Source organism: Salvelinus namaycush, chromosome 24 (assembly GCF_016432855.1).
Source record: "Salvelinus namaycush isolate Seneca chromosome 24, SaNama_1.0, whole genome shotgun sequence".
Lineage (NCBI taxonomy): Eukaryota > Metazoa > Chordata > Actinopteri > Salmoniformes > Salmonidae > Salvelinus > Salvelinus namaycush.
The window spans coordinates 19,944,032-19,968,918 of NC_052330.1; the positions used below are offsets into that span (position 1 = coordinate 19,944,032).

General features: G+C 42.8%; 1 protein-coding gene across 2 annotated transcripts in view; it reads right to left on the reverse strand.

Annotated features, from left to right (window-relative positions):
• Positions 1 to 5,795: 5,795 nt before the first annotated feature.
• Positions 5,796 to 24,887, reverse strand: part of mthfd1l (methylenetetrahydrofolate dehydrogenase (NADP+ dependent) 1 like) — a 76,668-nt gene continuing 57,576 nt past the window's right edge. For both annotated transcript variants that reach the window (XM_038962308.1, XM_038962309.1), the window contains exons 24-27: positions 18,751 to 18,858; positions 18,465 to 18,617; positions 7,259 to 7,372; positions 5,796 to 6,415 (exon numbers count right to left, since the gene is read on the reverse strand). In XM_038962308.1, the coding sequence (XP_038818236.1) occupies positions 7,283 to 7,372; positions 18,465 to 18,617; positions 18,751 to 18,858 (351 nt within the window). In that variant the 3' untranslated portion in view covers positions 5,796 to 6,415; positions 7,259 to 7,282. The remainder of the gene's footprint in view (positions 6,416 to 7,258; positions 7,373 to 18,464; positions 18,618 to 18,750; positions 18,859 to 24,887) is intronic.

Below are 24,887 nucleotides of genomic sequence, written 5' to 3' on the forward strand. Positions count from 1 at the left end.
TCGTATTTTATGTTTATAGTTTAGTTATTTTCTGTAATTCAAGGCTCTTCAGTAAAAGAGACCTTTGTCTCAGAATGACTCTCTGGTAAAAAAGAAATAAATACATTCACATATCCCAAAAACATGTATCATCATCATCATCATCATCCTCAGTCATACAGTGAGCTCTAAAGTAGTGGGACATTTTTGTTGTTGTTTTGGCTCTGTACTCCAGCCCTTTGGATTTGAAATGATAAAATGACGATGAGGTTAAAGTGAAGACTGTCAGCTTTCATTTGAGTGTATTTTCATCCATATCAGATGAACCGTATAGACATTACAGCCCTTTTTGTACATAGTCCCCCCATTTTAGGGGACCAAAAGTAAGTCTATTAAAGTGACAAAAAGTTAAGTATTTGGTCCCATATTCATAGCAAGCAATGACAACGTCAAGCTTGTGACTACAAATTTGTTGGATCCATTTGCTTTTTGTTTTGGTTGTGTTTCAGATAATTTTATGCCCAATAGAAATGAAATGTAAATAATGTATGGTGTCATTTTGGAGTCACTTTTATTGTAAATAAGAATCGAATATGTTTCTAAACACTTCTACATTAATGTGGATGCTACCATGATTACAGATAATCCTGAATGAATTGTGAATAATGATGAGTGAGAAAGTTACAAATATCATAATCCCCCCCCCCCCCCCCCCCCCAAAATGCTTACCTCTCACCATTACAATAACAGGGGAGGTTAGTATTTTATATCATAACCCCAAGACATGCTTACCTCTCACCATTACAATAACAGGGGAGGTTAGCATTTTATATCATAACCCCAAGACATGCTTACCTCTCACCATTACAATAACAGGGGAGGTTAGTATTTTATATCATAACCCCAAGACATGCTTACCTCTCACCATTACAATAACAGGGGAGGTTAGCATTTTATATCATACCCCCAAAATGCTTACCTCTCACCATTACAATAACAGGGGAGGTTAGCATTTTATATCATACCCCCAAGACATCCTAACCTCTCACCATTACAATAACAGGGGAGGTTAGCAATTTATATCATACCCCCAAAATGCTTACCTCTCACCATTACAATAACAGGGGAGGTTAGTATTTTATATCATACCCCCAAGACATGCTTACCTCTCACCATTACAATAACAGGGGAGGTTAGCATTTTATATCATACCCCCAAGACATGCTAACCACTCACCATTACAATAACAGGGGAGGTTAGCATTTTATATCATACCCCCAAGACATGCTTACCTCTCACCATTACAATAACAGGGGAGATTAACATTTTATATCATACCCCGAAAATGCTTACCTCTCACCATTACAATAACAGGGGAGGTTAGCATTTTATATCATACCCCCAAGACATGCTAACCTCTCACCATTACAATAACAGGGGAGGTTAGCATTTTATATCATACCCCCAAGACATGCTTACCTCTCACCATTACAATAACAGTGGAGGTTAGCATTTTTAGTATGATATTTGCGCGATATGGATGAAAATACCCTCAAATTAAAGCTGTCAGTCTGCACTTTAACCTCATAGTCATTGTATCATTTCAAATCCAAGGTGCTCAAGTACAGACCCAAAACAACAAAAAATGTGTCACTGACCTAATACTTTTGGAGCTCACTCTCTGTATTTCAGTTCTTCCGTCTCCACTGCTGCACACTCTTCCGGAGGGGTTGGGTTAAAAGCAGAGATCAAATTTCAGTTGGAACTTGTAATTGACCAATAAAGTAATCTTAATGATCTTCTCTTAGGGGTTTTGAGAAATGGCTGTGTTCTGTGGTAACGCTGTGAAGCAGTAAAACACAGGGCTTGCGTTTCTCTCGATCAACAGCCGTGTGTGTGTGTATGTTAGCTAACCACTAACGGCCATGGACAGACAGTCTACAGGTTCTCCTGATGTTATCCCAGCCCATGCAAGATATCATTATGTTATTACAGGGGGAACAGAGGAGACGGAAAGACAGATGGACTGAGAGTGAGAGATATTGAAACTGATAGTACTCTGAGCGTTACATTTCTGAATGATAGTTTATTTTACATCTTTAACTGTGTATTTTCTTATTTGGGAAGATAATAAGGGAATCATTAAGGAAGGGAAGCTAGACAGGGAGGGAAATATGAGAGATACATAGAGGAAAGTACAGTCGTGGGTCTTTATTCTTAAAGTCTATCAGAAAAGGAGTTATGATCTAAGATATGTTTTGCCTTTTTGATCCTAATGAATAAGATTATATGAACAGGGGAAACCTGATCCCAGATCAGCAGTTCAACTCTGAGACACTATGAATACAGGCCCTGATGTGCCATATTGGTGTGTACTCCTGTAGATGGTGTGTAACCGGCAGTGTTGATTGTGTGAGGAGTGAAGGCTGGCTGTAGAGGATGATAAACCTGTTGTCCTATACTTTAGCCCCATAATGAGAGGGAACTAACCTCGACCTGGGGATTCCATAACACTTTGTAAGATTATTTCTCTCCCTCTCTATACTCTGCCCAATGTATGTGACTGAACAGAGATAAGTACACTATATACACAAGAGTGAGTGGATTTGGCTATTTCAGCCACACCCGTTGCTGACAGGTGTACAAAATCGAACACACAGCCATGCAATCTCCATAGACAAACATTGGCAGTAGAATGGCCTTACTGAAGAGCTCAGTGACTTTCAACGTGGCACCATCATTGGTTGCAACACACTACCGAGTTCCAAACTGCCTCTGGAAGCAACGTCAGCACAATAACTGTTCATCGGGAGCTTCATGAAGTGGGTTTCAATGGCTGAGGAGCCGAACACAAACCTAAGATCACCATGCGCAATTCCTTTGGCTGGAGTGATGTAAAGCTCGCCGCCATTGGACTCTGGAGCAGTGGAAACGCAATCTCTGGAGTGATGAATTCACCATTTGCCAGTCTGACGGACAAATCTGGATTTGGCAGATGCCAGGAGAACACTACCTGCCCCAATGCATTGTGCCAACTGTAAAGTTTGGTGGAGGAGGAATAATGGTCTGGGGCTGTTTTTCATGGTTAAGGCTAGGCCCCTTAGTTCCAGTAAAAGGAAATCTTAACACTACAGCATACAATGACATTCTAGACGATTCTGTGCTTCCAACTTTGTGGCAAGTTTGGGGAAGGCCCTTTCCTGTTTCAGCATGATAATGCCCCCGTGCACAAAATGAGGTCCATACAGAAATAGATTATCGAGATCAGTGTGAACTTGAATGGCCTGCACAGAGCCCTGACCTCAACCCCATCAAAAACCTTTGGGATGAATTGGAATGCGAGCCAGACCTAATCGCCCAACATCAGTGCCCTGACCTCAATAATGCTTTTGTGGCTGAATGGAATCAAGTCCCCGCAGCAATGTTCCAACATCTAGTGGAAAGCCTTCCCAAAAGAGTGGAGGCTGTTATAGCAGCAAAGGGGGGGACCATGATGCCCATGATTTTGGAATGAGATGTTCGATGAGCCGATGTCCACATACTTTTGGTCATGTCAATTTTCTGACCTGATGCTTGACTTATTAACCATACATGAGCTGATCTTCACACACACAGACACACACAACTGTACCACACAGAGATGAGCCAAAACTGACTGTCGAAGAAAGAAAAAAATACATAAATTAAACAAAAGACAACATTCAGAATCCTTTCAGTGAGAAAATAAGTCAACATCTGGCTAACAGAAACTGTGTGGTTGCTCTCCAGAGAACACATCCTTGGAGATAATACAGTATTTACACTGGACTGATGGTGAGGGTCTTGGTCCTGGGCCACAGGGTGGCTCTGTCATTGGACGACCTTCACCATGCCCACAGGAGGAACTTTTGATGTCATCGAAAATATGGGGGAGGCTTGAGGGTGGGGATGAGGAGGATGGGTGACGGTGGGGGAGGAGGGTGAATGTCATTAAAGTGAAAGCCTTTACCGGAGATGTCGAGGTCAAGGCTAATGAGACACCAACCAACCAACCAACCGCTGGCTGTTGCTCTAAGAAGGGCATCTCACACAAGCGCGCACACACACAAACATGTACGCACACACTTACGTGCATACAGCCAAGACAACAGGCATCAATACTGGGCTCCTCTCCAAAGACAGCTCGTCTATCGTAATACAAAATAACTTACTTGGCAATGAACAATAGGCATGTGTGTTCAGCCTCACCCTGCTGACTAGCACTCAGCACCCTGCTACCCTGTCACAGGAGGGGGGTGAAGGGGCCAGGACAGGGGAAGGTAGAGAGGGTGAGTGGGTATCAACAGGGGATGATAGAGGTGAATGGGATTGGACAGGGGGAGAAAGGGGTGATATGGTTAGGACAAGGGAGAGCGAGGGACTGAGTGGACAGAAGCATGGGAGGAGAGAGGGGGTCAGTGAACTTAGACAGGGGGACGAGAGGTGGAAAGTGGGCTGGGAGAACAGAAGGGGGGTATTTTGGTTAAGACAGGGAAGATGGGGTGAGTGGGCTTGGTCAGGGGAGGTAGAGGGGGTAGCTATAATGTGTTGTGGGGAAGAATGTAGTGAGCTTCTAATGACTTTTTAGTGAACTTTTTTACACTGGTGGGTGTGAGAGTGGTGGTGACTCTAGCCTGTTTCTGACTGAGCCAGTTAGAGCTAGCTAAGGAACGTAGCCTGCCATATGGGATGGGTACAGCAGGGTAGCCACGTATACAACTTCATGGGGCAAAACACACCCTAATTCACCCAGGTGATCCTGTCATTAGGCTGTAAGTGCAGTGGAAAACCAGGACAAACCTATGTAAACCAAACATGGGTCAAATAGGCTACATACAGCATGTCAAATAGTTGAGCTTCTTGATCCACACACACCTGTAAACAGTACTGATCCTTAAGGATACATTAAGAAATATGTAGGACCTGTCCTTGGTACTGAAATTAAACACTGAATACTCAGTCATAGCGCAGTATCTACCTGTATGTAACTCGGGAGAAGTTGTTTTATTTGATCACATAAATTACAAGTCATCGCAGTCAAATTGGACTGATTCAGGATTAACACTATGCATAAACAAACCCAATTTGACAAGACTCAGACTAGCCAGTGCAATTTAATCCTATGACAGAGATGGAGTATGATTTAAAGCTCTTGAATCTGTCATCACCCCAAAACAAAGAGGTTAAGTCCAGCACTACATGTACTTATGCACACACACAATTACAGCCCCCTCAGTATGAATGAGTGCATTCCTTTCGCTCTGACAGTGGAACACACACACTGTACTTAGAGACACCCCAGAGAACAGAGGCAATAACAGACCTAGCAGGTGTGGAATGCCAGCTACGACACAAGCACACATGTACACAGGAACCACGTAGCAACAAACATCAGATCCTGACAGACTGAGCTGACATTCTCGGGTCCTGTGAGGGGGCCGGCTCTGAGGCCTGGATTTCAGGACCATCAAGGGCTAAACTCTAAATATGTGTGAGTAAATTTGTTGTTACGCATTCTGGCATTGTTGTGCTTGATTGTTTGCACATGTCTAGGTTCATGTGCATGCATTAGTGAGTATACTTGACTGTGCGCATGATTGAGTGAGTGTATTCAACTGTTCTGCATATGTACATTTTTAACCCAAAGCAAAAATAGCCATTGTGCTTGTTTTGGAGGCTCTCCTTAGAGAGCTCTGTGATAACAGGAAGAAGTCTGTGTCCAAACAACAGATGGAATAGTCTCTGCTCACCTGCTGGGCGTGAACAACAAGACAAAAACTAAAATAAGACAACAGAACTGTAGAGTAAATAAAATTGTTTATTTTAAAAGGCACAGTTGTTATACGGTAGAAAACCATGGTTTTCCATAATCCATCTAATTAAACAGCATTAAGTAGAAGTAAAGCATCAGCACACAGCTAGTAACCAAACTCCAACAGCCACCCTGTGACATTTAGCAGGATGCAGTGGATTAAGAAATGTTAGACGAGGCTAGATAACCACATTTAAAACAACTTGTGCGTACAACATGAATTTAGTGCATAAATACATGAACACTTGTACTGCATTACACTAAATAAAAGCATATTAAGCCACATTAAGAAAAATGAAAATAAAACCCACACCATGACATGAGATATTATAGTAGTTCATCTCAGTAAACAAATTTAAAAAGTAACAAAATCTTTTACCTAATTTTTAAGGGGTTACAGTTAACAGAAACACAGCATGGTTAGGCCTTATTTGGTTTAATATCGTTGATGTGCAAAAGAGTGACCCCAGCCTTTGCAGTGGCGTTGTGGAACCCTGTAGGTAGGAAGTGCCATTAGAAGGGTTAAGCATCTTCCATGGAGGGTGTAGGGCTCTTCCTCCAGTCCTCGCCATGCTCCCTACAGGGCAGGAGGGACTTTCACAGAGCCTGAGGAGAGAAAATCAGAACGTTGGAGAAGAGAGTGACTGAGTGACTGACTGAGGGCATCTCTAAATCTTTGGCCATAGCCTTGGTGCTGAGTGAATAGGGAATAACACTGAGTGAAAATATCCAGAGGAGTACTGTGTATTGACGCTGAGGCAATATTTAACACACACCGTCTAGGCCAAGTGAGCAACTCAGAGGAAGGACAATGAGTGTATGAGTGCTACACATGAATTCAGTTATATAAACATCAGGTTTCTACCCTACACGGCACCTTTCTTGTATGAGTGCTCTACAACAACACATGAATTCAGTTTCATAGACATCATCACGTTCCTACCCTACACGGTATGTGGCAGATAGACTAAATAAGCATTTACAAACTGGTTCACTACTGACTGAATTTAGAGGAAAAATGTAGCAGTGTTGTCTGACGGGATATAACGAGACTGCTGCTTACTGTGGCAGTGGAAACAACACAGATACACAGACAGCTACATATGTAGCTAAGATAATAATTTCTCCATCTGGCTTACTGGAACTGTAAAGACATTGTTTGCGACAGCCACAGCCCTTAACCTTGGCAACAGCTACACCTCTGAGCCTCTCATTTCAGTAAAAGTGTTTTAGGCACCATTGGGTAAAATCTAAATGCCAACAATAACGTTACTTAAATTAATCGGAATAAGATGAATGGCGTGCTATACAGTAAAATCTATATCTGTGACTTGTCCAAAATGTGTGATCGATTTAGATGTCAAAAATGAATATGACCAGCATTTTCAGCTATATATAATATGGAAATAAAAACGGGGTCATAATGGTTTGAATGGAATACTATTTTACCTGTGTGATTGTTCTGAAGCATGCTCAGAAGAGCCCAGTGATCTCCTCTGTAACTGGGTCGAGGTCGATGTCATAGAAACAGGGTCGCGTGGGCAGGCCTGGCATAGTACTCATCTGAGGGGGAGAGGGAGGGGGAGAGAGAGTGAGGAGGAAGAGCAAGTTAGCCATCTGTGCAGTGCATTGTGAAAACAGGTAAAATTACTTGCTTTCCTTTTGAGTTGATTCAATTTAAATTCAGTTCCCAATTGAGTCTTCGATTCATGAGTTTACATACATTAAATTATTGAAAATAACAGGAAATATTCAAAAGTTTAACAGCGATTTACAAACACTAAAAGGAGTCTATAAGACAGCCCTGAGCAGAGCAGCCTCTGGTCTTTACAGTAGTGTATTCTTCTAGCTCAGAGAGCTGGATTTCTAATAACTTAACCAGCAGTGACGCATGAGAGCCAATAACATTTTAATGTAATTTTGACAGGAGATTAAGAAAAAAAACTGAACTAAATCAAATTTAATGGGAGACTAAGGTCAGACGGGGCGGGGCTCAGTGAGAGAAAAAAGGAGTTGATTGGACAACGACCATAGCCGATTTGCAAAGTGGCCAATAGGGACAGCCAGCTGACTTGACCAATTCAATCGACCAAAGCACTATTGATTGGGAGTAGGCTTGCAAAATTCTGGGAACTTTCAATACATTCCCCAATATTCCCGAAATCCCAGTTGGATGATTCCCGTAACCCGGAGGGAAACAGCAGGAAATCCGGAATCCTCCAACCAGGATTTCTGGAAAACCAGAGAATTTATAGAAAGTTCCCGGAATTTTGCAACCCTATTTGGGAGTCATGCATGTGTCATTAGAACTCTGTTGAGATGCTATGGATCAGGTCATGTGTGTTGGGATGACAGTTATTGATGAGCAGAATGGAGAGGAAGACAAGGAGAGGTTGTTGGAAAGGAGGATAAACTAGAATGATTAGTCCAGACTTGATCTTTACAGTCCAGATGAACTATGCGAACAGCCGTTTTCCCGGAATAGAGATGTCTCTTGTAGATTCTCTAACAAATAACAGGACCACTATTTTACTCTCTGTGATCCACTACAGTCAAAGTACAGGTAGTTCTATCTCAGGACGATCTGATGAACCTATTCCAGTAGCGATCGCTGCTTTCTCTTCATAGAAGACCCATACATTCATCTGTAGCGATGGACAAAACTCATAAAATCTTTCATCTGCAGTTTCACACTGAAGTTACGTGGTGAAACAAACTAGACTTCTGAGCCATTAAACAAATTCACTTAAAACAGGTCAAATCAAATTAACAAGAGCCTTAAACAACACTAAATGTACAACTTCGCCCCAAATGACATTCCTACGTAACTATTACTGACTAAGTTGGCCCTACAGGTGAGCCTAGAGTTAGGCTAGAACGTGACAACACAGGAAGTATTTTTCATTCAGCCAATCATCTTTCAGCTCTAAGAGCTGACCCCAGTAAGACTAGCTGTTACCATTGGCGTCGGTTAACGAAGACATGGATGTTGATTAAGGCAGCCCTCCGCACCTCTCTGATTCAGAGGGGTTGGGTTAAATGCGGAAGACACATTTCAGCTGAATGCATTCAGTTAGTTGTACAACTGACTAGGTATCCCCCTTTCCCTAATGAGATCCTAATGAATCAAATCAAGAAGAAAAGTTACAGGCCTATATGGTCATTGGTATTTAGCACACAGAATTTTTTAAATAAAACCTCTCCCAGGCCAACCATAAAAACTCTAGCTGCTGTAAATGACAAGATTATGTGTTAACTGCATAACGCTTCTGCATATTCATGACAACACCACAACACAGCTGCTCAATGGTAACTCATGAAGAGTGGGACAAAAGGTTTGGAAAATATTTTCTATAATGAAATAACTGATCTGATGTTGAATTACTATAATCCAAACTCATTTAATTCAGTCTGCTGGAGATCAAATCAAGATGAAGGAAGGTGCTTCCCTATTACATCTACACTCCCATCTATGTGACTCAGAGTGATTGCCAAATGGGTTGACAACCCATCATAAGGACTGTGGTGTCCTTCCAGCGGTCAATGGTTCTGTTCTTTGTCCACATGTGAGCGTTGAAAAAATGTACATCACATTATTTAAATTCCAAGTAAACCAACCAAACTAGACCAGCCTGAAAAATAGAGGGGGGAAAGGTGGGAGATCATGGTCCCGGCACAAAATGGCTACAGTTACTAAGCTGACACATGGTGCTATGCATTTCCACCAAACCAGGTCAAAATCCTCTGGCAGCGAAACACCCTTGCCCTAGGAAACTGTAGAACTGAAGCCTAAATATCTTATATTGAGTGATAATTCCTAGTTTTTTCCCCCGTATCCCCAAAAATATTCTAACGTCAAAGGCAGATCATTTTCCCTTCTTATTTTTAACCTAAAAAAGGCTTAATACAAGTAATTTAATCGTCGTAATAAGGTAAATTATCTAGAAAAAATATCTTGAAATAAGATAAATTACTTGTACTAAGCCTTTTTTAGGTAAAAAAAAATAAGAAAAATCTGCCAATGACATTAGACAATTCAGCTTGCTACAAAATATAATTCATTATAAACTGGGTGGTTCAAGCCCTGAATGCTGATTGGCTGACAGCCGTGGTATATCAGACCATATACCACGGGTATGACAAAACATTTATTTTTACTGCTCTAATTACGTTGGTAACCAGTTTATAATAGCAATGAGGCACCTCGGGGTGTTGTGGTATATGGCCAATATACTACGGCTAAGGGCTGTATCCAGGCACTCCGCGTTGTGTCCTGCTTAAAGAATATCCCTTAGCTGTGGTATATTGGCCATATACCACACCCCCTCGTGCGTTTTTCTTAAATAATGCACAGTATAATTCAACGGCAATGAAGTACATTTTTACATGTTCTATATCTGAGCTGCTTTTTAAAGCAAAAGTCGAGTTGAAAACAGTATTGGCATAGTTGAATTCGCAAGCTACTGTAGGAGGACTGATGGTTTGGTTAGCTAAGCTAGCAAGTCTGTTTGGTTACCAAGGCAACTATTGTAGCTATCTAGTAAACTTGCTAGCTACTTCAGTGGATGCTGAACACATTTCTGACGTCAAATGAACACATTTCTCAGCCACAAATATAGCATTGGTATAAGCGGGATAATCAACTCGGGAGCTATATGCGTTTTCTGGAAGATAATGCAACACCGTGGAAGGTTAATGCCACACCTTTCACGTTGTGCATTATTTTCCATACAACGCATAGCCCCTTGATTATCCCTTAACATTACAGTATCTAGGTTGTTGTCTTCATAGTGGAAGAACACACAATCAGAGACCTACCCTGGGACTTACAGCTTTGGCCCTCAAGGAAAGAGTCAAAATGAGGGTATGACTGGGAGTATGGGGCAGGAGAGGAGAAGACAACTAACCGGCCAGTAGAACAGGGCGTTCCTCTCACTGATGGAAGAGAATACACTCCTTCTGCAATAACATGTGCGGCTCCATTCCAAACAAAAACCTGTCTTCTCTCTACACTTGTTGACACAGAATTACAGAAACTAAAGGACTGGGCATCTAGTCCAATCAGACCTCAGAAGGTGAGTCATTAGGGCAAACGGGCACTGCAGCAGTTTTGGATTGGAGCAGCTAGTGTCACAGAGGACTAAGAACTTTAAACAGCTCAATTTGACTGGGGGGGGCTTAACGGGGAGAATATTGAGCCTAGGAGGATATCCTGAGGTAGAGTAAATTAAAATCAACTGACTGCTTAAATGTTATTCTGGCGTGAGGCGGGGGAATTAGGCATAATGAAATCATGGACATGAAGAGGAGGACATGTGAAAGGACAGTCACGAGTATGCCCATGGTCAATAGGACTTGCTCTGAAAACACCCTGGAAAGAATGATCATCTCTCCAATATTGAGAATGGTTTATTTATCCAAAACAACCAATTTGTTCCAATTTTGGACTTGGGAGACACTTGTCCTCTTTTATTTTGCATCTACATTTGTAATGCACCTGCAACTACCACTGTAATGTAGTCGTCCCTAGTGACTACTAGGCATTAAAAACCTCTTAAGGATCGCGTAGGATCGGTGTCCCTATACCGGGATGGTTGTTGCTAACATGCGCTAATGTGACTAGAATGACGTTGTAAGTAACAGCAAACTTTCCAAGTCATAGATATGTCTTATATAATTAGAAAGCTTGTTAATCTAACTGCACTCCCCAATTTACAGTAGATAGTACAGTGAAAAAATACCATGCTATTGTTTGAGGAGTGCACAACAACAAAACACTTTTATCACGGCAACTGGTTTGATACATTCACCTCTGAAGGTAAATAATGTACTTACATTCAGTAATCTTGCTCTGATTTGTCATCCTTAGAGTCCCAGAGATAAAATGTAGCATAGTTTTGTTTGATAAAATACATTTTTATATTCAAATGTAGGAACTGGGTTCTACAGTTTGAACCTCTGTTTGTATTATATTTGATCAGATCTAATGTGTTATATCATCCCCAGTTTACAATTGGCTCATTCTTCCCCCCTCCTCTCCCCTGTAACTATTTCCCAGGTTGTTGCTGTAAATGAGAATGTGTTCAGTCAACTTACCTGGTAAAATAAGGGTAAAATAAAAATAAAAATATATTCTCCTACATTAATTTCACATTTCCACAAACTTCAAAGTGTTTCCTTTCAAATGGTATCAAGAATATGCATATCCTTGCTTCAGGTCCTAAGCTACAAGCAGTTAGATTTTTTCGAATGTCATTTTAGGAGAAAAAAGAGGGAAAAAAAGGGTCAGATCCTTAATGTGAACCTGCATCATAGTGGCTACATAACACTGCCATTACAAATGACAGAAGAGGTCATAAACAGTCCTGTCAGCAGAGTTAAAGCAGAACTAAAATAATGAACTGTCAGAGAGGAGGGAAGGTAGAAGAGGTTGATGGAGAAGATATGGTTCAGGTAGTGACAATAGGTGTGCTGTTCTCCTTTGGTCCCATACTCCTGAGGCAGCCGGGGAACTTGTCGGAACACGCAAAACACGGACGCTCTGTGGCTAAAGATGGAATCCTGGCTCTGCCAAGAAATTCCCTCCATTATTCCCAAACAATGCGCCATTGTCCGGGAAAACCCTGGGGCCGACAATGTAGCACTTATTCTATCACTGCGTAACACCCCTCTACTGCACTGGAGAGGAGTTGGGGGCTCTTAACTCGGAATACTACGAAAAACCACAAAAACCCACAATTGATTTTACTCTTCCTACCAGTGACAAATATCGACACAGCTTCTCTCTCAGCTCTAAATTAACCAAGTCCATGACTCTGGCTGGCCTTAGCCAGTCATATCTACTTTTCCTCGCAGAGACTGGTGATAATTCATCATGGTGGAGACAGTGTCCACCGCTAATGGCTAATGGCTAATGGCTAATGTCTGTCTGTCTGTCTGTCTGTCTGTCTGTCTGTCTGTCTGTCTGTCTGTCTGTCTCTGTCTGTCTGTCTCTGTCTGTCTGTCTCTGTCTGTCTCTGTCTGTCTCTGTCTGTCTCTGTCTGTCTCTGTCTGTCTCTGTCTGTCTCTGTCTGTCTCTGTCTGTCTCTGTCTCTGTCTGTCTCTGTCTCTGTCTGTCTCTGTCTGTGTCTGTCTGTCTCTGTCTGTCTCTGTCTGTCTCTGTCTGTCTCTGTCTGTGTCTCTGTCTGTCTGTGTCTCTGTCTGTCTCTGTCTGTCTCTGTCTGTGTCTCTGTCTGTGTCTCTGTCTGTGTCTCTGTCTGTGTCTCTGTCTGTGTCTCTGTCTGTGTCTCTGTCTGTGTCTCTGTCTGTGTCTCTGTCTGTGTCTCTGTCTGTGTCTCTGTCTGTGTCTCTGTCTGTGTCTCTGTCTGTGTCTCTGTCTGTGTCTCTGTCTGTGTCTCTGTCTGTGTCTCTGTCTGTGTCTCTGTCTGTCTGTCTGTCTGTCTGTCTGTCTGTCTGTCTGTCTGTCTGTCTGTCTGTCTGTCTAGTGCTCTTCTGACTGACGGGCCTAACTTCAAGTGAACACTGGGAGTCCGCCTAATGAACCAAACTACTCAGTAATCTCCTCCACATAGCCTAACTCTCACACACTCACATTTAAACAAAACAAATATATATTTTTTTGTGATTACTGATCAAATTAATTAATTTATAATTAGCAGGTTTTGTTATGTTTTAACAAACCTTTATTTTTGTACTTATGTATTGTATATAGTTATTTTGTGGTTTTCATATCAGCCCTTGAGCTTCCAACCTGCAACACTTTTTTTGTTTTAATTCGTTTTTATCTATCATTTGTTTTCTTTGGAGCAAATAAATAAAGAGATGAGTGGGGGCAGCTTTGAACTCTGACCTGTGTGAGTGTGTGCTTCCTTAAGTGAGAAGTTCACAGTAGTAAATATGACCCGTCGCACCACATTCCTGCTGCAAGTAGTGGTCTCTAAGGAGCTACAGGGCAGATAGCACAACTTAACTGCAACATTTATTTAACTAGGTAAGTCAGTTAATAACACATTTTTATTTACAATGACGGCCTACACCGGCCAAACCCGGACGACACTGGGCCAATTGCGCGCCGCCCTATGGGACTCCTAATCACGGCTGGGTTGTGGTACAGCCTGGAATCGAACCAGGGTGTCTGTAGTGACGCCTCAAGCACTGAGATGCAGTGCCTTAGACCGCTGTGCCACTCGGGAGACCAAAAAAGTCCATTCTATCCTATTCTGACTTCAGCCAGGGAAGTGCTACAGGAGTTGACAACCCACAGACGCACTGCCTTTCTCATGGGGGGAATTGTAACAAGAAGCTTAAATTATAAGATGTGAGGCTTTAGGCTGGTGTGCGTATTAGTTTATGGTGTACTTAACATTTTCAACAGTTTCACATTTGATTGGGATGTCATCGCGAGTGCATTGGGAGGTCACAGACAGAACCTGAAGATTAGAAACCTATATATATTTCATGGATTGCACTCCTTTGACATCTCTACAATATTGGAATTGTCAGGACTACACAAATCAAAACAGAGCTTGGAATTCCTGGTCAAAAGTTGTGTGTTGCGTGTAGCTACTTTCAACTCTTTAAATATAACCTCTAGGTGAAGGAGGCACAGCTGGACAAGTGAACAGGATCTATAAATTCCAGCTATTCTGTGCTTTATAAAGAGGAGACCTTCATGTCTTAAAGTAATGATGGACTGTAATTTCTCTTTGCTTATTTGAGCTGTTCTTGCCATACATAACATGGACGTGGTCTTTTACCAAATAGGGCTATCTTCTGTATACCACCCCTACCTTGTCACAACACAACTGATTGGCTCAAACACATTAAGGAAAGACATTCCACAAATGTACTTTTAACAAGGCACACCTGTTAAATGAAATGCATTCCAGGTGACTACCTTATGAACCTGGTTGCGAGAATGCAAAGCTGTCATCAAGGCAAAGGGTGGCTAGTTTGAAGAATCAAATATATTTTGATTTGTTTAGCACTTTTTTGCTTATTTCATAGTTCTGATGTCTTCACTATTATTCTACAATGTAGAAAACGGTAACAAATTAAGAAAAACCCTTGAATGAGTAGGTGTGTCCAATCTTTTGACTGGTACTGTATGTATTAAAAATCCCTGGTTGAATACCCCTGCTCTAATGGGATATGGATTCTACAGAGACCTATTGTTTTCCCTGTGACCTCTCCCTCACATATCTGGGAAATGACATCAGCCCCTTCCTGGTTCCTCACCCAACTAAGGCCTTCACCTGCCCCTCCCCCTCCCGTGCTTCCCCTCCCCCTCTTTATTCCCCCGGGGCCTTCAGTTGGCCAAATCTCTCCACCTGTGAGAGAGAGCGAGATGATCCTGAGGTCAGGGTGACACAAAACTGACATGACAACCACAACAGTGCTAATTAAACTGTGTGCCATCCCTGCTTCACTCCTCACATTGGGTCTCGTGCTCACAAAGGCAGGTGCAGCAAAAGCAACCCGTCTCCCAGACAAAACATTCTCTCAAGTAACTAGCTAATACACAAGCATATTGTACAAACAAACGTCAAAAACACACTCACGTGTCAGATCAACACTCTGGCACGTGTTAAGAAAACCTACAGGATACACACCCAAATGCATAGATGGCTGCCGTAGTGCTCACTTGCCTTACACAGTAGTCTAAAGCTACTTATTGGGATCAAAGAACTTCAATGAATTCAGACATCAATTTAATAAAATGAATAAAAGGTCAAGTTCACCAAACTAAAAGAGAGTACATTACAGAAACTAATCTGCTAGCCCTTTAGACATGGATCTAATCAGACGCCAGGAGGAGACTATGGGCCAGGCGAAAAAGTTCAAGGAGCTGCTAGTAAATTCCCTCCGGGGTCAGGAGTCATAGTTCAAGGGTTGTGATGGCTACACAGGCCCTAGCAGATCAAAGCGGTGGAGGCGGGTGGCTGGATAGACGTCCTACCGACTGGCGGCCGCCCCTACCCAGCATGCCGGGGAAACAGTGGGGGACCAACTTCCTGTACGACCAACAACCGGCTCCATCCAGCCAAGCCCATCATGCCCAACCCAGCTCAGGGGTTATCAGGAAGGTCTGGGGTTAAGTCCAGTTCAGAAGAGGAACATCCAAAGGAGAGTAGAGGGTAATAGATAGACACACACGGAAACCCGGTGTGTCTGCGTATGCGATAAGACTTTCAGTGGGCAGCTAAGGAAGTCGAGCAACTTCCTTAACTTCTCTATGATAGGGGGCAGCATTTTCACGTTTGGATGAAAAGCATACCCAAATTCAACTGCCAGCTACTCATCCCCAGAAGATAAGATATGCATATTGTTAGTATATTTGGATAGAAAACACTCGGAAGTTTCTAAAACAGTTTGAATCATGTCTGTGAGTATAACTTATTTAGCAGGCGAAACCCCGAGGACAAACCATTCAGATTTTTTGTTGTTGTTGAGGTCACTCTCTTTTCAATGAGATTTCATTGGGAAACCAAATATCTAATCGACCTGCTTGCAGTTCCTACCGCTTCCACTGGATGTCAAGTCTTGAGAAATTGGTTGAGGTTATTCCTTTGTGTAATGAAGAAGTACGGCCATCTTGAATGAGAGTCACATTAAGTGTCCTGTTGGATAGAAGCGCGTGAGCAGAACGCTGGCTATAGTTGGTTTTAATCCTGTATTGAACACAGATCATCCAGTCTTCAATTTTATCGATTATTAACATTCAAAAATACCTAAAGTTGTATTACAAAAGTAGTTTGACATTTTTTGGCAAAGTTTACAGGTAACCTTTGAGATATTTTGTAGTCACGTTTGAGCAATTTGGAAGCAGTGTTTTTCTGGATCAAACGCGCCAAATAAATGGACATTTTGGAAATATATTGACGGAATTAATCGAACAAAAAGGACCATTTGTGATGTTTATGGGACATATTAGAGTGCCAACAACAGAAGCTCGTCAAAGGTAAGGCATGAATTATATTTTTATTTCTGCGTTTTGTGTCGCGCCTGCAGGGTTGAAATATGCTTTTCTCTCTTTGTTTACTATTGTGCTATCCTCAGATAATAGCATTGTTTGCTTTCGCCGAAAAGCCTATTTGAATTCTGACATTTTGGCTGGATTCACAACCAGTATAGCTTTAATTTGGTAACTTTCATGTGTGATTTAATGAAAGTTTGATTTTTATAGTAATTTTCATAGTAATTCATTTGAATTTGGCGCTCTGTATTTTCTCTGGCTTTTTGCCAAGTGAGACAGTAGCGTCCCGCCTAAACTCAGATTTTTGGATATAAATATGAACTTTACCGAACAAAACATACATGTATTGTGTAACATGAAGTCCTATGAGTGTCATCTGATGAAGATCATCAAAGGTTAGTGATTAATTCTATCTCTATTTCTGCTTTTTGTTACTCCTCTCTTTGGCTGGAAAAATGGCTGTGTTTTCTGTGGCTATCTACTGACCTAACATAATCGTTTGGTGTACTTTCGCCGTAAATCCTTTCTGAAATCAGACATGTTGGCTGGATTCACAAGTGTAGCTTTAATTTGGTGTCTTTCATGTGTGATTTCATGAAAGTTAGATTTTTATAGTAATATATTTGAATTTGGCGCTCTGCATTTTTACTGGCTTTTGGCCAAGTGGGACAGTAGCGTCCCACATATCCTAGAGAAGTTCATGACAGAAAGTTCAGGGTCGAAAGGAATGAGGTTTAAAGCAGAGCTTCGGATGAAAGATTTAACTGACTAATGTATATATATTTTTCTTTTGACCCCTTTTTCTCCCCAATTTCGTGATATCCAATTGGTAGTTACATCGCTGTAACTCCCGTATGGACTCGGGAGGTGTGAAGGTCGAGAGCCATGCGTCCTCCGAAACAAGACCCTGCCAAGTCGCACTGCTTCTTGACACACTGATCGCTTAACCCGGAAGCCAGCCGCACCAATGTGTCGGCGGAAACACCGCACAACTGGAGACCGAAGTCAGTGTGCATGCTGCCGGCCCGCCACAAGGAGTCGCTAGAGCGCGATGGGACAAGGACATCCCGGCCGGCCAAACCCTCCCCTAAATCGGATGACGCTGGGCTAATAGTGCGCTGCCTCATTGGTCTCCTGGTAGCGACACAGCCTGGGATCGAACCCAGGTCTGTAGTGACGCCTCAGTAGTGCTTTAGACTGCTGCGCCACTCGGGAGGCCCCTAATTGACTAATGTTTGAACTGAGAACCGTACGAGGGAATTAGATATATTTTTTATTTTACTCGAATGTTCTTGAATTCCTCAGAGCAGCAATGTAAGAGTAAGTCACACACACACATCGTTAAGAAAAATTCCTGGCATTTCTGGCGCCAGAAGTCTGGTTAGAGGGACTACACCTCAGGAGGCACAGCTGGGCAGGGTCAAAAACACACAAGGGACACTAAAGAAAACCACACACACACACACACCCTGCCACTCAAAAGAATATTTACAGACATATTCACTTCATACACACTGTGACTCTCTCCCGTCTCTACCACTCTCTCACACGAGACACATTGAGAACCAAAAGTGGGTCACTGAGACCGTGTTCATGTAAAAATGGCTTAACCCTGCCTTAGATCCCTATGGAGACTAATAGAGCCTCAGTCTCTGTGCTTCCAGAATCCAGACCACTCACCGTTCCCACCAATGGGTAGATGAATCCTGCCCCGATGCTGGCGCGGATGTCTCTGATTGGCAGGGTGAAGCCGGTGGGCGTGCCCTTCTTCTCAGGCAAGTGTGACAGGGACAGGTGGGTCTTGGCCATGCAGATCGGAAGCTTCCCGTAACCCTGCGGGCAGGAGCACAGGAACATAATTAGACAACTGAATTAATTCAGTGTGTGTGTGTGCATGTTGATGCATGAGAAAGTAACTATGTAAAAGCTTCAATAGATCATGTGTAGTATGGTATGGTGACCTCACCTGCTGGTTGTAATAGTCTATCTTGGCCTGGGCCTCTGGAGACAGCTCGATGTCATCAGCCCCGTACACCTTCTGGGCTATCATCCTAATCTTCTCCACTATGGGGGTCTGGGAGGACAGAAGACATAGGACAGTATTCAGCAAGGACCTATGGGAAACAGACGTTTAGTCTCAAAAGGAACTAAAACCTTAAGGACTTTGCTCTCACACAGTGTCTACGCATGTGCACAGGTTCGCTTCACACTGCTACAGCGTGGTAGCCAGGGCACCAAACCAGCAGAGAAGAAGTTGAGCCTCACTCTTCAACGCTCTTAGTTGTTGCGGAAATTGACCCACTATGCTGTTTACTTTCTGCATCTACGTCATATCGCTGAGTCTATCTTTAGAAGGTCTTTCTCTGTCACATTTAAAATCAGTAGACAAATGCTAGGAGAGTAACAACTAAAAACTACCTAGGGAATACAGTATGTATTGTTCTTCCTGAGAAGGCCTTAATTAGCCTAGGGTTGTAAACCCTTCTACTGGCCAGTCATCTAAGGAAACAGAACTCTACTACATGATGCTAGCGCTAATCAGAGAGACAAGAAATGGCTCCATGGACCTACACACACACCCGCACATGCACGTGAGCCCACAATCACAGGCGCAAACACAAACACACACGCACACACACGCGCAAACACACACGCGCAAACACAGGCACACACAACCCTGCATGGTCTCTAACAGGATCAGTTAAACAAAGTCACATTCCAAACTCACTAACTCAAACCAGCTGATGTTTTTTCCTCCGATTCTGGATGGGCTCCCAAAGACAGGAACTCAAACATGGGACATTAAGGCATGGGGGTGTTTCACAGATACACATATGAAGAAAACATACACATACAAATTCAGCATAAACACACATTGACCTTGCTCACTCCTAGACATCCCTTCTTGAGGGTTATTTTGGAATTGTGAGACGTTTTTGGCATTAGAGTCTAACATAAGGAGTGAGAACATCTAGATATACACACACTACCGTTCAAAGTTTTGGGGTCACTTAGAAATGTCCTTGTTTTTGAAAGAAAAGCACATTTTTGGTAAATTAAATTAACATCAAATTGATCAGAAATAGTGTAGACATTGTTAATGTTGTAAATGACTAATGTAGCTGGAAACGGCAGATTTTTAAATGGAATATCTACATAGGCCCATTATCAGCAACCATCACTCCTGTGTTCCAATGGCACGTTGTGTTGGCCTTTTTAAAATAATAAACTTTGATTAGCTAATTGATCATTAGAAAACCCTTTTGCAATTGTTAGCAGAGCTGAAAACTGTTGACCTGATTAAAGAAGCAATAAAAGTGGCCTTCTTTAGACTAGTTGAGTTCTGGAGCATTGGCATTTGTGGGTTCGATTACAGGCTCAAAATGGCTAAAAACAAAGGACTTTCTTCTGAAACTCGTCAGTCTATTCTTGTTCTGAGAAATGAAGGCTATTCCATGCGAGAAATTGCCAAGAAACTCAAGATCTCGTACAAGCTGTGTACTACTCCCTTCACAGAACAGGGCAAACTGTCTCTAACCAAACTGTCTAACGTGATAAATTCAGAAACAACAAGAGAGTTTGTGGTCAAGTCAAAATGTACCACATGCAATTTAAGGAGGGACAGAAATAGTGCAGTGAAAGATAGACTCTCAGTCAGGTGATCTAATTTCAAAATAAAAAACTAACAGTCAACTCTTGCCCTCCAAAACAGATAGGCACATAATTGTCTTTATCTTCTCTCCACCGCGAAACGCCTATTTTAGAACAGGCAAACAAAACAGGCTCCCCGGCGGTGGAGAGAGGGCCCCCTCCTCGTCGCAGAGTCCGACTGACGAATCTGGATTTGGCGGATGCCAGGAGAACGCTACCTGCCCCAATGCATAGTGCCAACTGTGAAGTTTGGTGGAGGAGGAATAATGGTCTGGGGCTGTTCTTCATGGTTCGGGCTAGGCCCCTTAGTTCCAATTAAGGGAAATCTGAACGCTACAGCCTACAATGAAATTCTAGACGATTGTGCTTCCAACTTTGTGGCAACAGTTTGGGGAAGGCCCTTTCCCCTTTCAGCATGATAATGCCTCCTTGCACAAAATAAGGTCCATAAAGAAATGATTTGTTGAAATCGATGTGAAAGAACTTGACTGGCCTGGACAGAGCCCTGACCGCAACCCCATCGAACACCTTTGGGAAGAATTGGAATGCAGACTGCAAGCCAGACCTAATTGACCAACATCAGTGCCCTACCTGGCTAATGCTTTTGTGGCTGAATGGAAGCAATTCCCCGCAGCAATGTTACAACATCTAGTGGAAAGCCTTCCGAGAACGGTGGAGGCTGTTATAGCAGCAAAGGGGGACCAACTCCATATTAATGCCCAAGATTTTGGAATGAGATGATTGACGAGCAAGTGTCAACATACTTTTGGTCATGCTGTGTACTTTAAATGTGGCGCTATGACAGTCAATTGCAAATTAGTCTGACAATGTATCTTATCTCACCACCAATAATGAGATGGGTGTGGTTGATGAATGTCGCATCAGAGCTTCTCAAAGTCGGGGGGGCGTCGTCAACTGTGCGCACCTCAAATCTGCTGTCAGATCCAACCCTGATCTATATTTGGTTTTAATGCAGACAAGAGCACTGAATCCAGCTTCACACATATGAGCTGGCGAAGGGTAGTCTACCATGACTTTTCTGGGGCTTTCAAGACAACTGGGAACTCTGAAAAACAGGTGGTCAAGTTATGACGTCAGTGATCTTTAGGTTGGAAAGTCGGTTCCCTTCGAGTCAGGAACCAAAACTCCTCAGTGACCCGTGAATGCGTTGTCTGCCGCATTCGGGCACATGACAGCTCGACCAGCTGTTCGATTTCTCTTACTAGCATGTCAACTGAGCCAGGACCACAGTCCAACGGATTGGGAAGTAAGTCCCAAAGTGCCCTTCCAAGCATTGGAGGTGAGCAGTCATCACTCATGTGGGACACTTACTGATGCTGTTTTCTGTTATTTTCATTACACAGAAAGTCAACCAAGTCTGTTGTTTTTTAACCCATTGTGAATGACACAGTTCCTCTCTTAATGTGAAAAATCTTTCTAACACTCCCTCTCGATAACCACGATAACCACCAAGCCTCGGTGTGAAATAGAACATTTTCATGCTCTGATCCCATATCTCCACATAGTTTTGTGAACAGGCGTGGTGCAGTGGATGTGGTTTGATGTAGTTATCTGCTGTGGTATATCTCAGTTCTGTGCTCAGCTCTTTTGCCTCCAGTTGCTCTCAGTGTATCATATAAATGTGTCCATATGGCAGAGGGAGACACATTCATAACTAGAGTCCCGCCATAGATGGAGTCCCATCTGGTCAAAAGCATCTCGACCCTCACAGCTAACAGCCATTTGGAGAGCATAAGCTGGGGAGTTTGAGAATGTTCGGACAACGGTATTGATGTGAGTTTCTGTGCCTCGGTCTCCCCACACATTGTTTTCACCATATCAGTTGCGGTCGGTAATATCAAAGTCTCTGCAATAGTGTGTGGTTTCATAGCGTGGCAGGCCTTGCCATTAACTGTGGGACTGATTCAACTGCATCCCTTTCCATGATCTAAGGGCGCTCCCTGGTTGAATTCTATCTTTTAGATTTGAATCATTTTCATTTTTATGGTTAACCACATTACAATGATTTTGAGATACAAAGACGATATTATAATATACACTGAGTGTACAAAACATTAGGAACACCTGCTCTTTCCATGACAAACTGACTAGGTGAATCCAGGTTAAAGCTATGATCCCTTATTGATATCCCCTGTTAAATCCACTTCAAATCAGCGCAGATGAAGGGGAGGAGACATGTTAAAGAAGGATTTCTAAGCCTTGAGAGAATTGAGACATGGATTGTGTATCTGTGCCATTCAGAGGGTGACTGGGCAATAAAAAATATTTAAGTGCCTTTGAATGGGGTATGGTAGTAGGTGCCCGGCGCACTGGTTTGAGTGTGTCAAGAACTGACAGTCCAATACAACACTGGTGCCCAAAGACCCATAAAAGAATGCACAAGTCGTCGTACCTTAGCACGAATGGGGTATGGCAGCCAAAGACCTTGCAGAATTCCACTTTTCAGCAAAAAACAAGAAACTGTGGTTGCAGTGGGCTAAGGAAGAAAAACACTGGGAAATTGGAAAAACATTGCCTGGTCTGATGAATCCCGGTTCCGTTTGTTTTACACTGATGGGAGTACTAGGGTATGCAGAAAACCACGAGTACATGCATCCATCATGCCGTGCGTCAACATTGCAGTCTGGAGGTGGTGTGATGGTGTGGGGTGTGTTTTCATTGCACACATTGGGCCCCTTGATAAAAGTCGAGCAACATTTGAATGCCACAGGATATCTGAATATCATTGCCAATCAGGTGCATCCCTTCATGGCAGCAGTATATCCATATGCAAATGTATTTTTTTCAGCAGGATAATGCCCCATGCACAAAGCTAGGATTGTCCAGGAATGATTCTGCGAACATGACCGTGAATTCAGCTGACTGCAGTGGTCTGCCCAGTCACCAGATCTCAATCCAATTGAGCATCTGTGGGATGAGATGGATTGGAGTATTGGAGTCAACATGGGCCAGCATACCTGTGGAACATTTGACACATTGTAGAGTCCATGCCCCTACGAATTGAGGCTGTTCTGAGAGCAAAATAGGGTGCAACTCAATATTAAGAATGTGTTAAATGTTTTGTACACTCAGTGTATATATTTCTTATTTTTCAGGATTTTGGAAATTGTCCCGTGACCCCATTTCACCCCTAGTTTGGGAACTGTTGGCTTAGAGACTTTGGGTCAACACATTCCACACTGTATAATAATAAAGTTACTATAGGAACTGTGTGCACAGTCTGAAATGAAAACCTGAATGCAAGACTGAGAACCCTCAGTCATGATTAGGTGACTGACTAGGGGAGCTCAAGTCTTCAGGTCTCAAGCAAGGTTACTCATCACGCAGGGGCACACTGGGACCAGAAGCCAACCCTGGCATTTCTAAAACACCGGCCCATTTTTTCCCTTGAGGCTCCCATTAGCAGCCAGAATGATAATTTTGCGCTAAAACCCAAGTCAGACAGGCCCACTGGGCTATAAATGTACCAGCCCATCTGGCATTTGCCTGAAATGGCAGATGGCCAGTCCGCCTCTTTCATCATGTGAGTAACCACCTGGTATGGTTTGGCCAAAGCAGACCCGTTCTTGGCAAGTCTCGTTTTCACACCTCCTCTGTGAGGCATAGCAGGGATATTGCCCTGGGTCGGGGGAAAGGCCACTTGGACCTACTCCGCCACATGCAACAGGCGTTATGTATAGGGGTTGTTCATAGGGTCACAGGGAGGAACTGGATGGGATACAGTAGCACAGTACAGTAACACACACCCCTATGCCCCTGGCCCTGACCACAGCATTCTCACAGGGCTCAGAGGAATGACAGTGTGTCAGGGCCCTTTAACAAGCTCCAAACAATTAATATCACAGGCCAGTGTTACGCCACGCTAATACTAACCACCACCCAGTGCTTACATACAAGCTAGCAGTGTGTCTCATTGCCATAGCTTCACATAGAACTAGAGATGGGGTTTATTCCACTAATTCAATTCCAACTCTGTAAATTCCATTTAGTTCAATTCAAATTCCGGGTCAGTCCATCTCTGAATTCTGAGATAATTCAATTCCTCTCAAGTCCAATGTTCCAATAATTCTATTCCCAATTCAATATTATGCCCAACAATTCCACAAATTCTAAATCCTCAGAGGTTCAGGCTGATCATGTCACTGAGTTCAGACAGCGTAGCTATACTGGAAATACACAAATACATTTTTGCGCTGCATGATTTGAACTCCATGTGCATGAATTCCAATCCAAACAGTCCAATTCCATATCTTGAAGATTGTTGAAATTAAAATTGAATTCAACGTAAATTCTTCACTTCATGAGTTAATTCAAGAATTGAATTCGAATTTCAAACTAAATTGAGCCCAACCCTGCACAGCTCCCCATGTACTGTAAAGCTAATATAAATAAATGTGACCCGACCTTGCAGGCTCAACAAAAGCAGTGTCA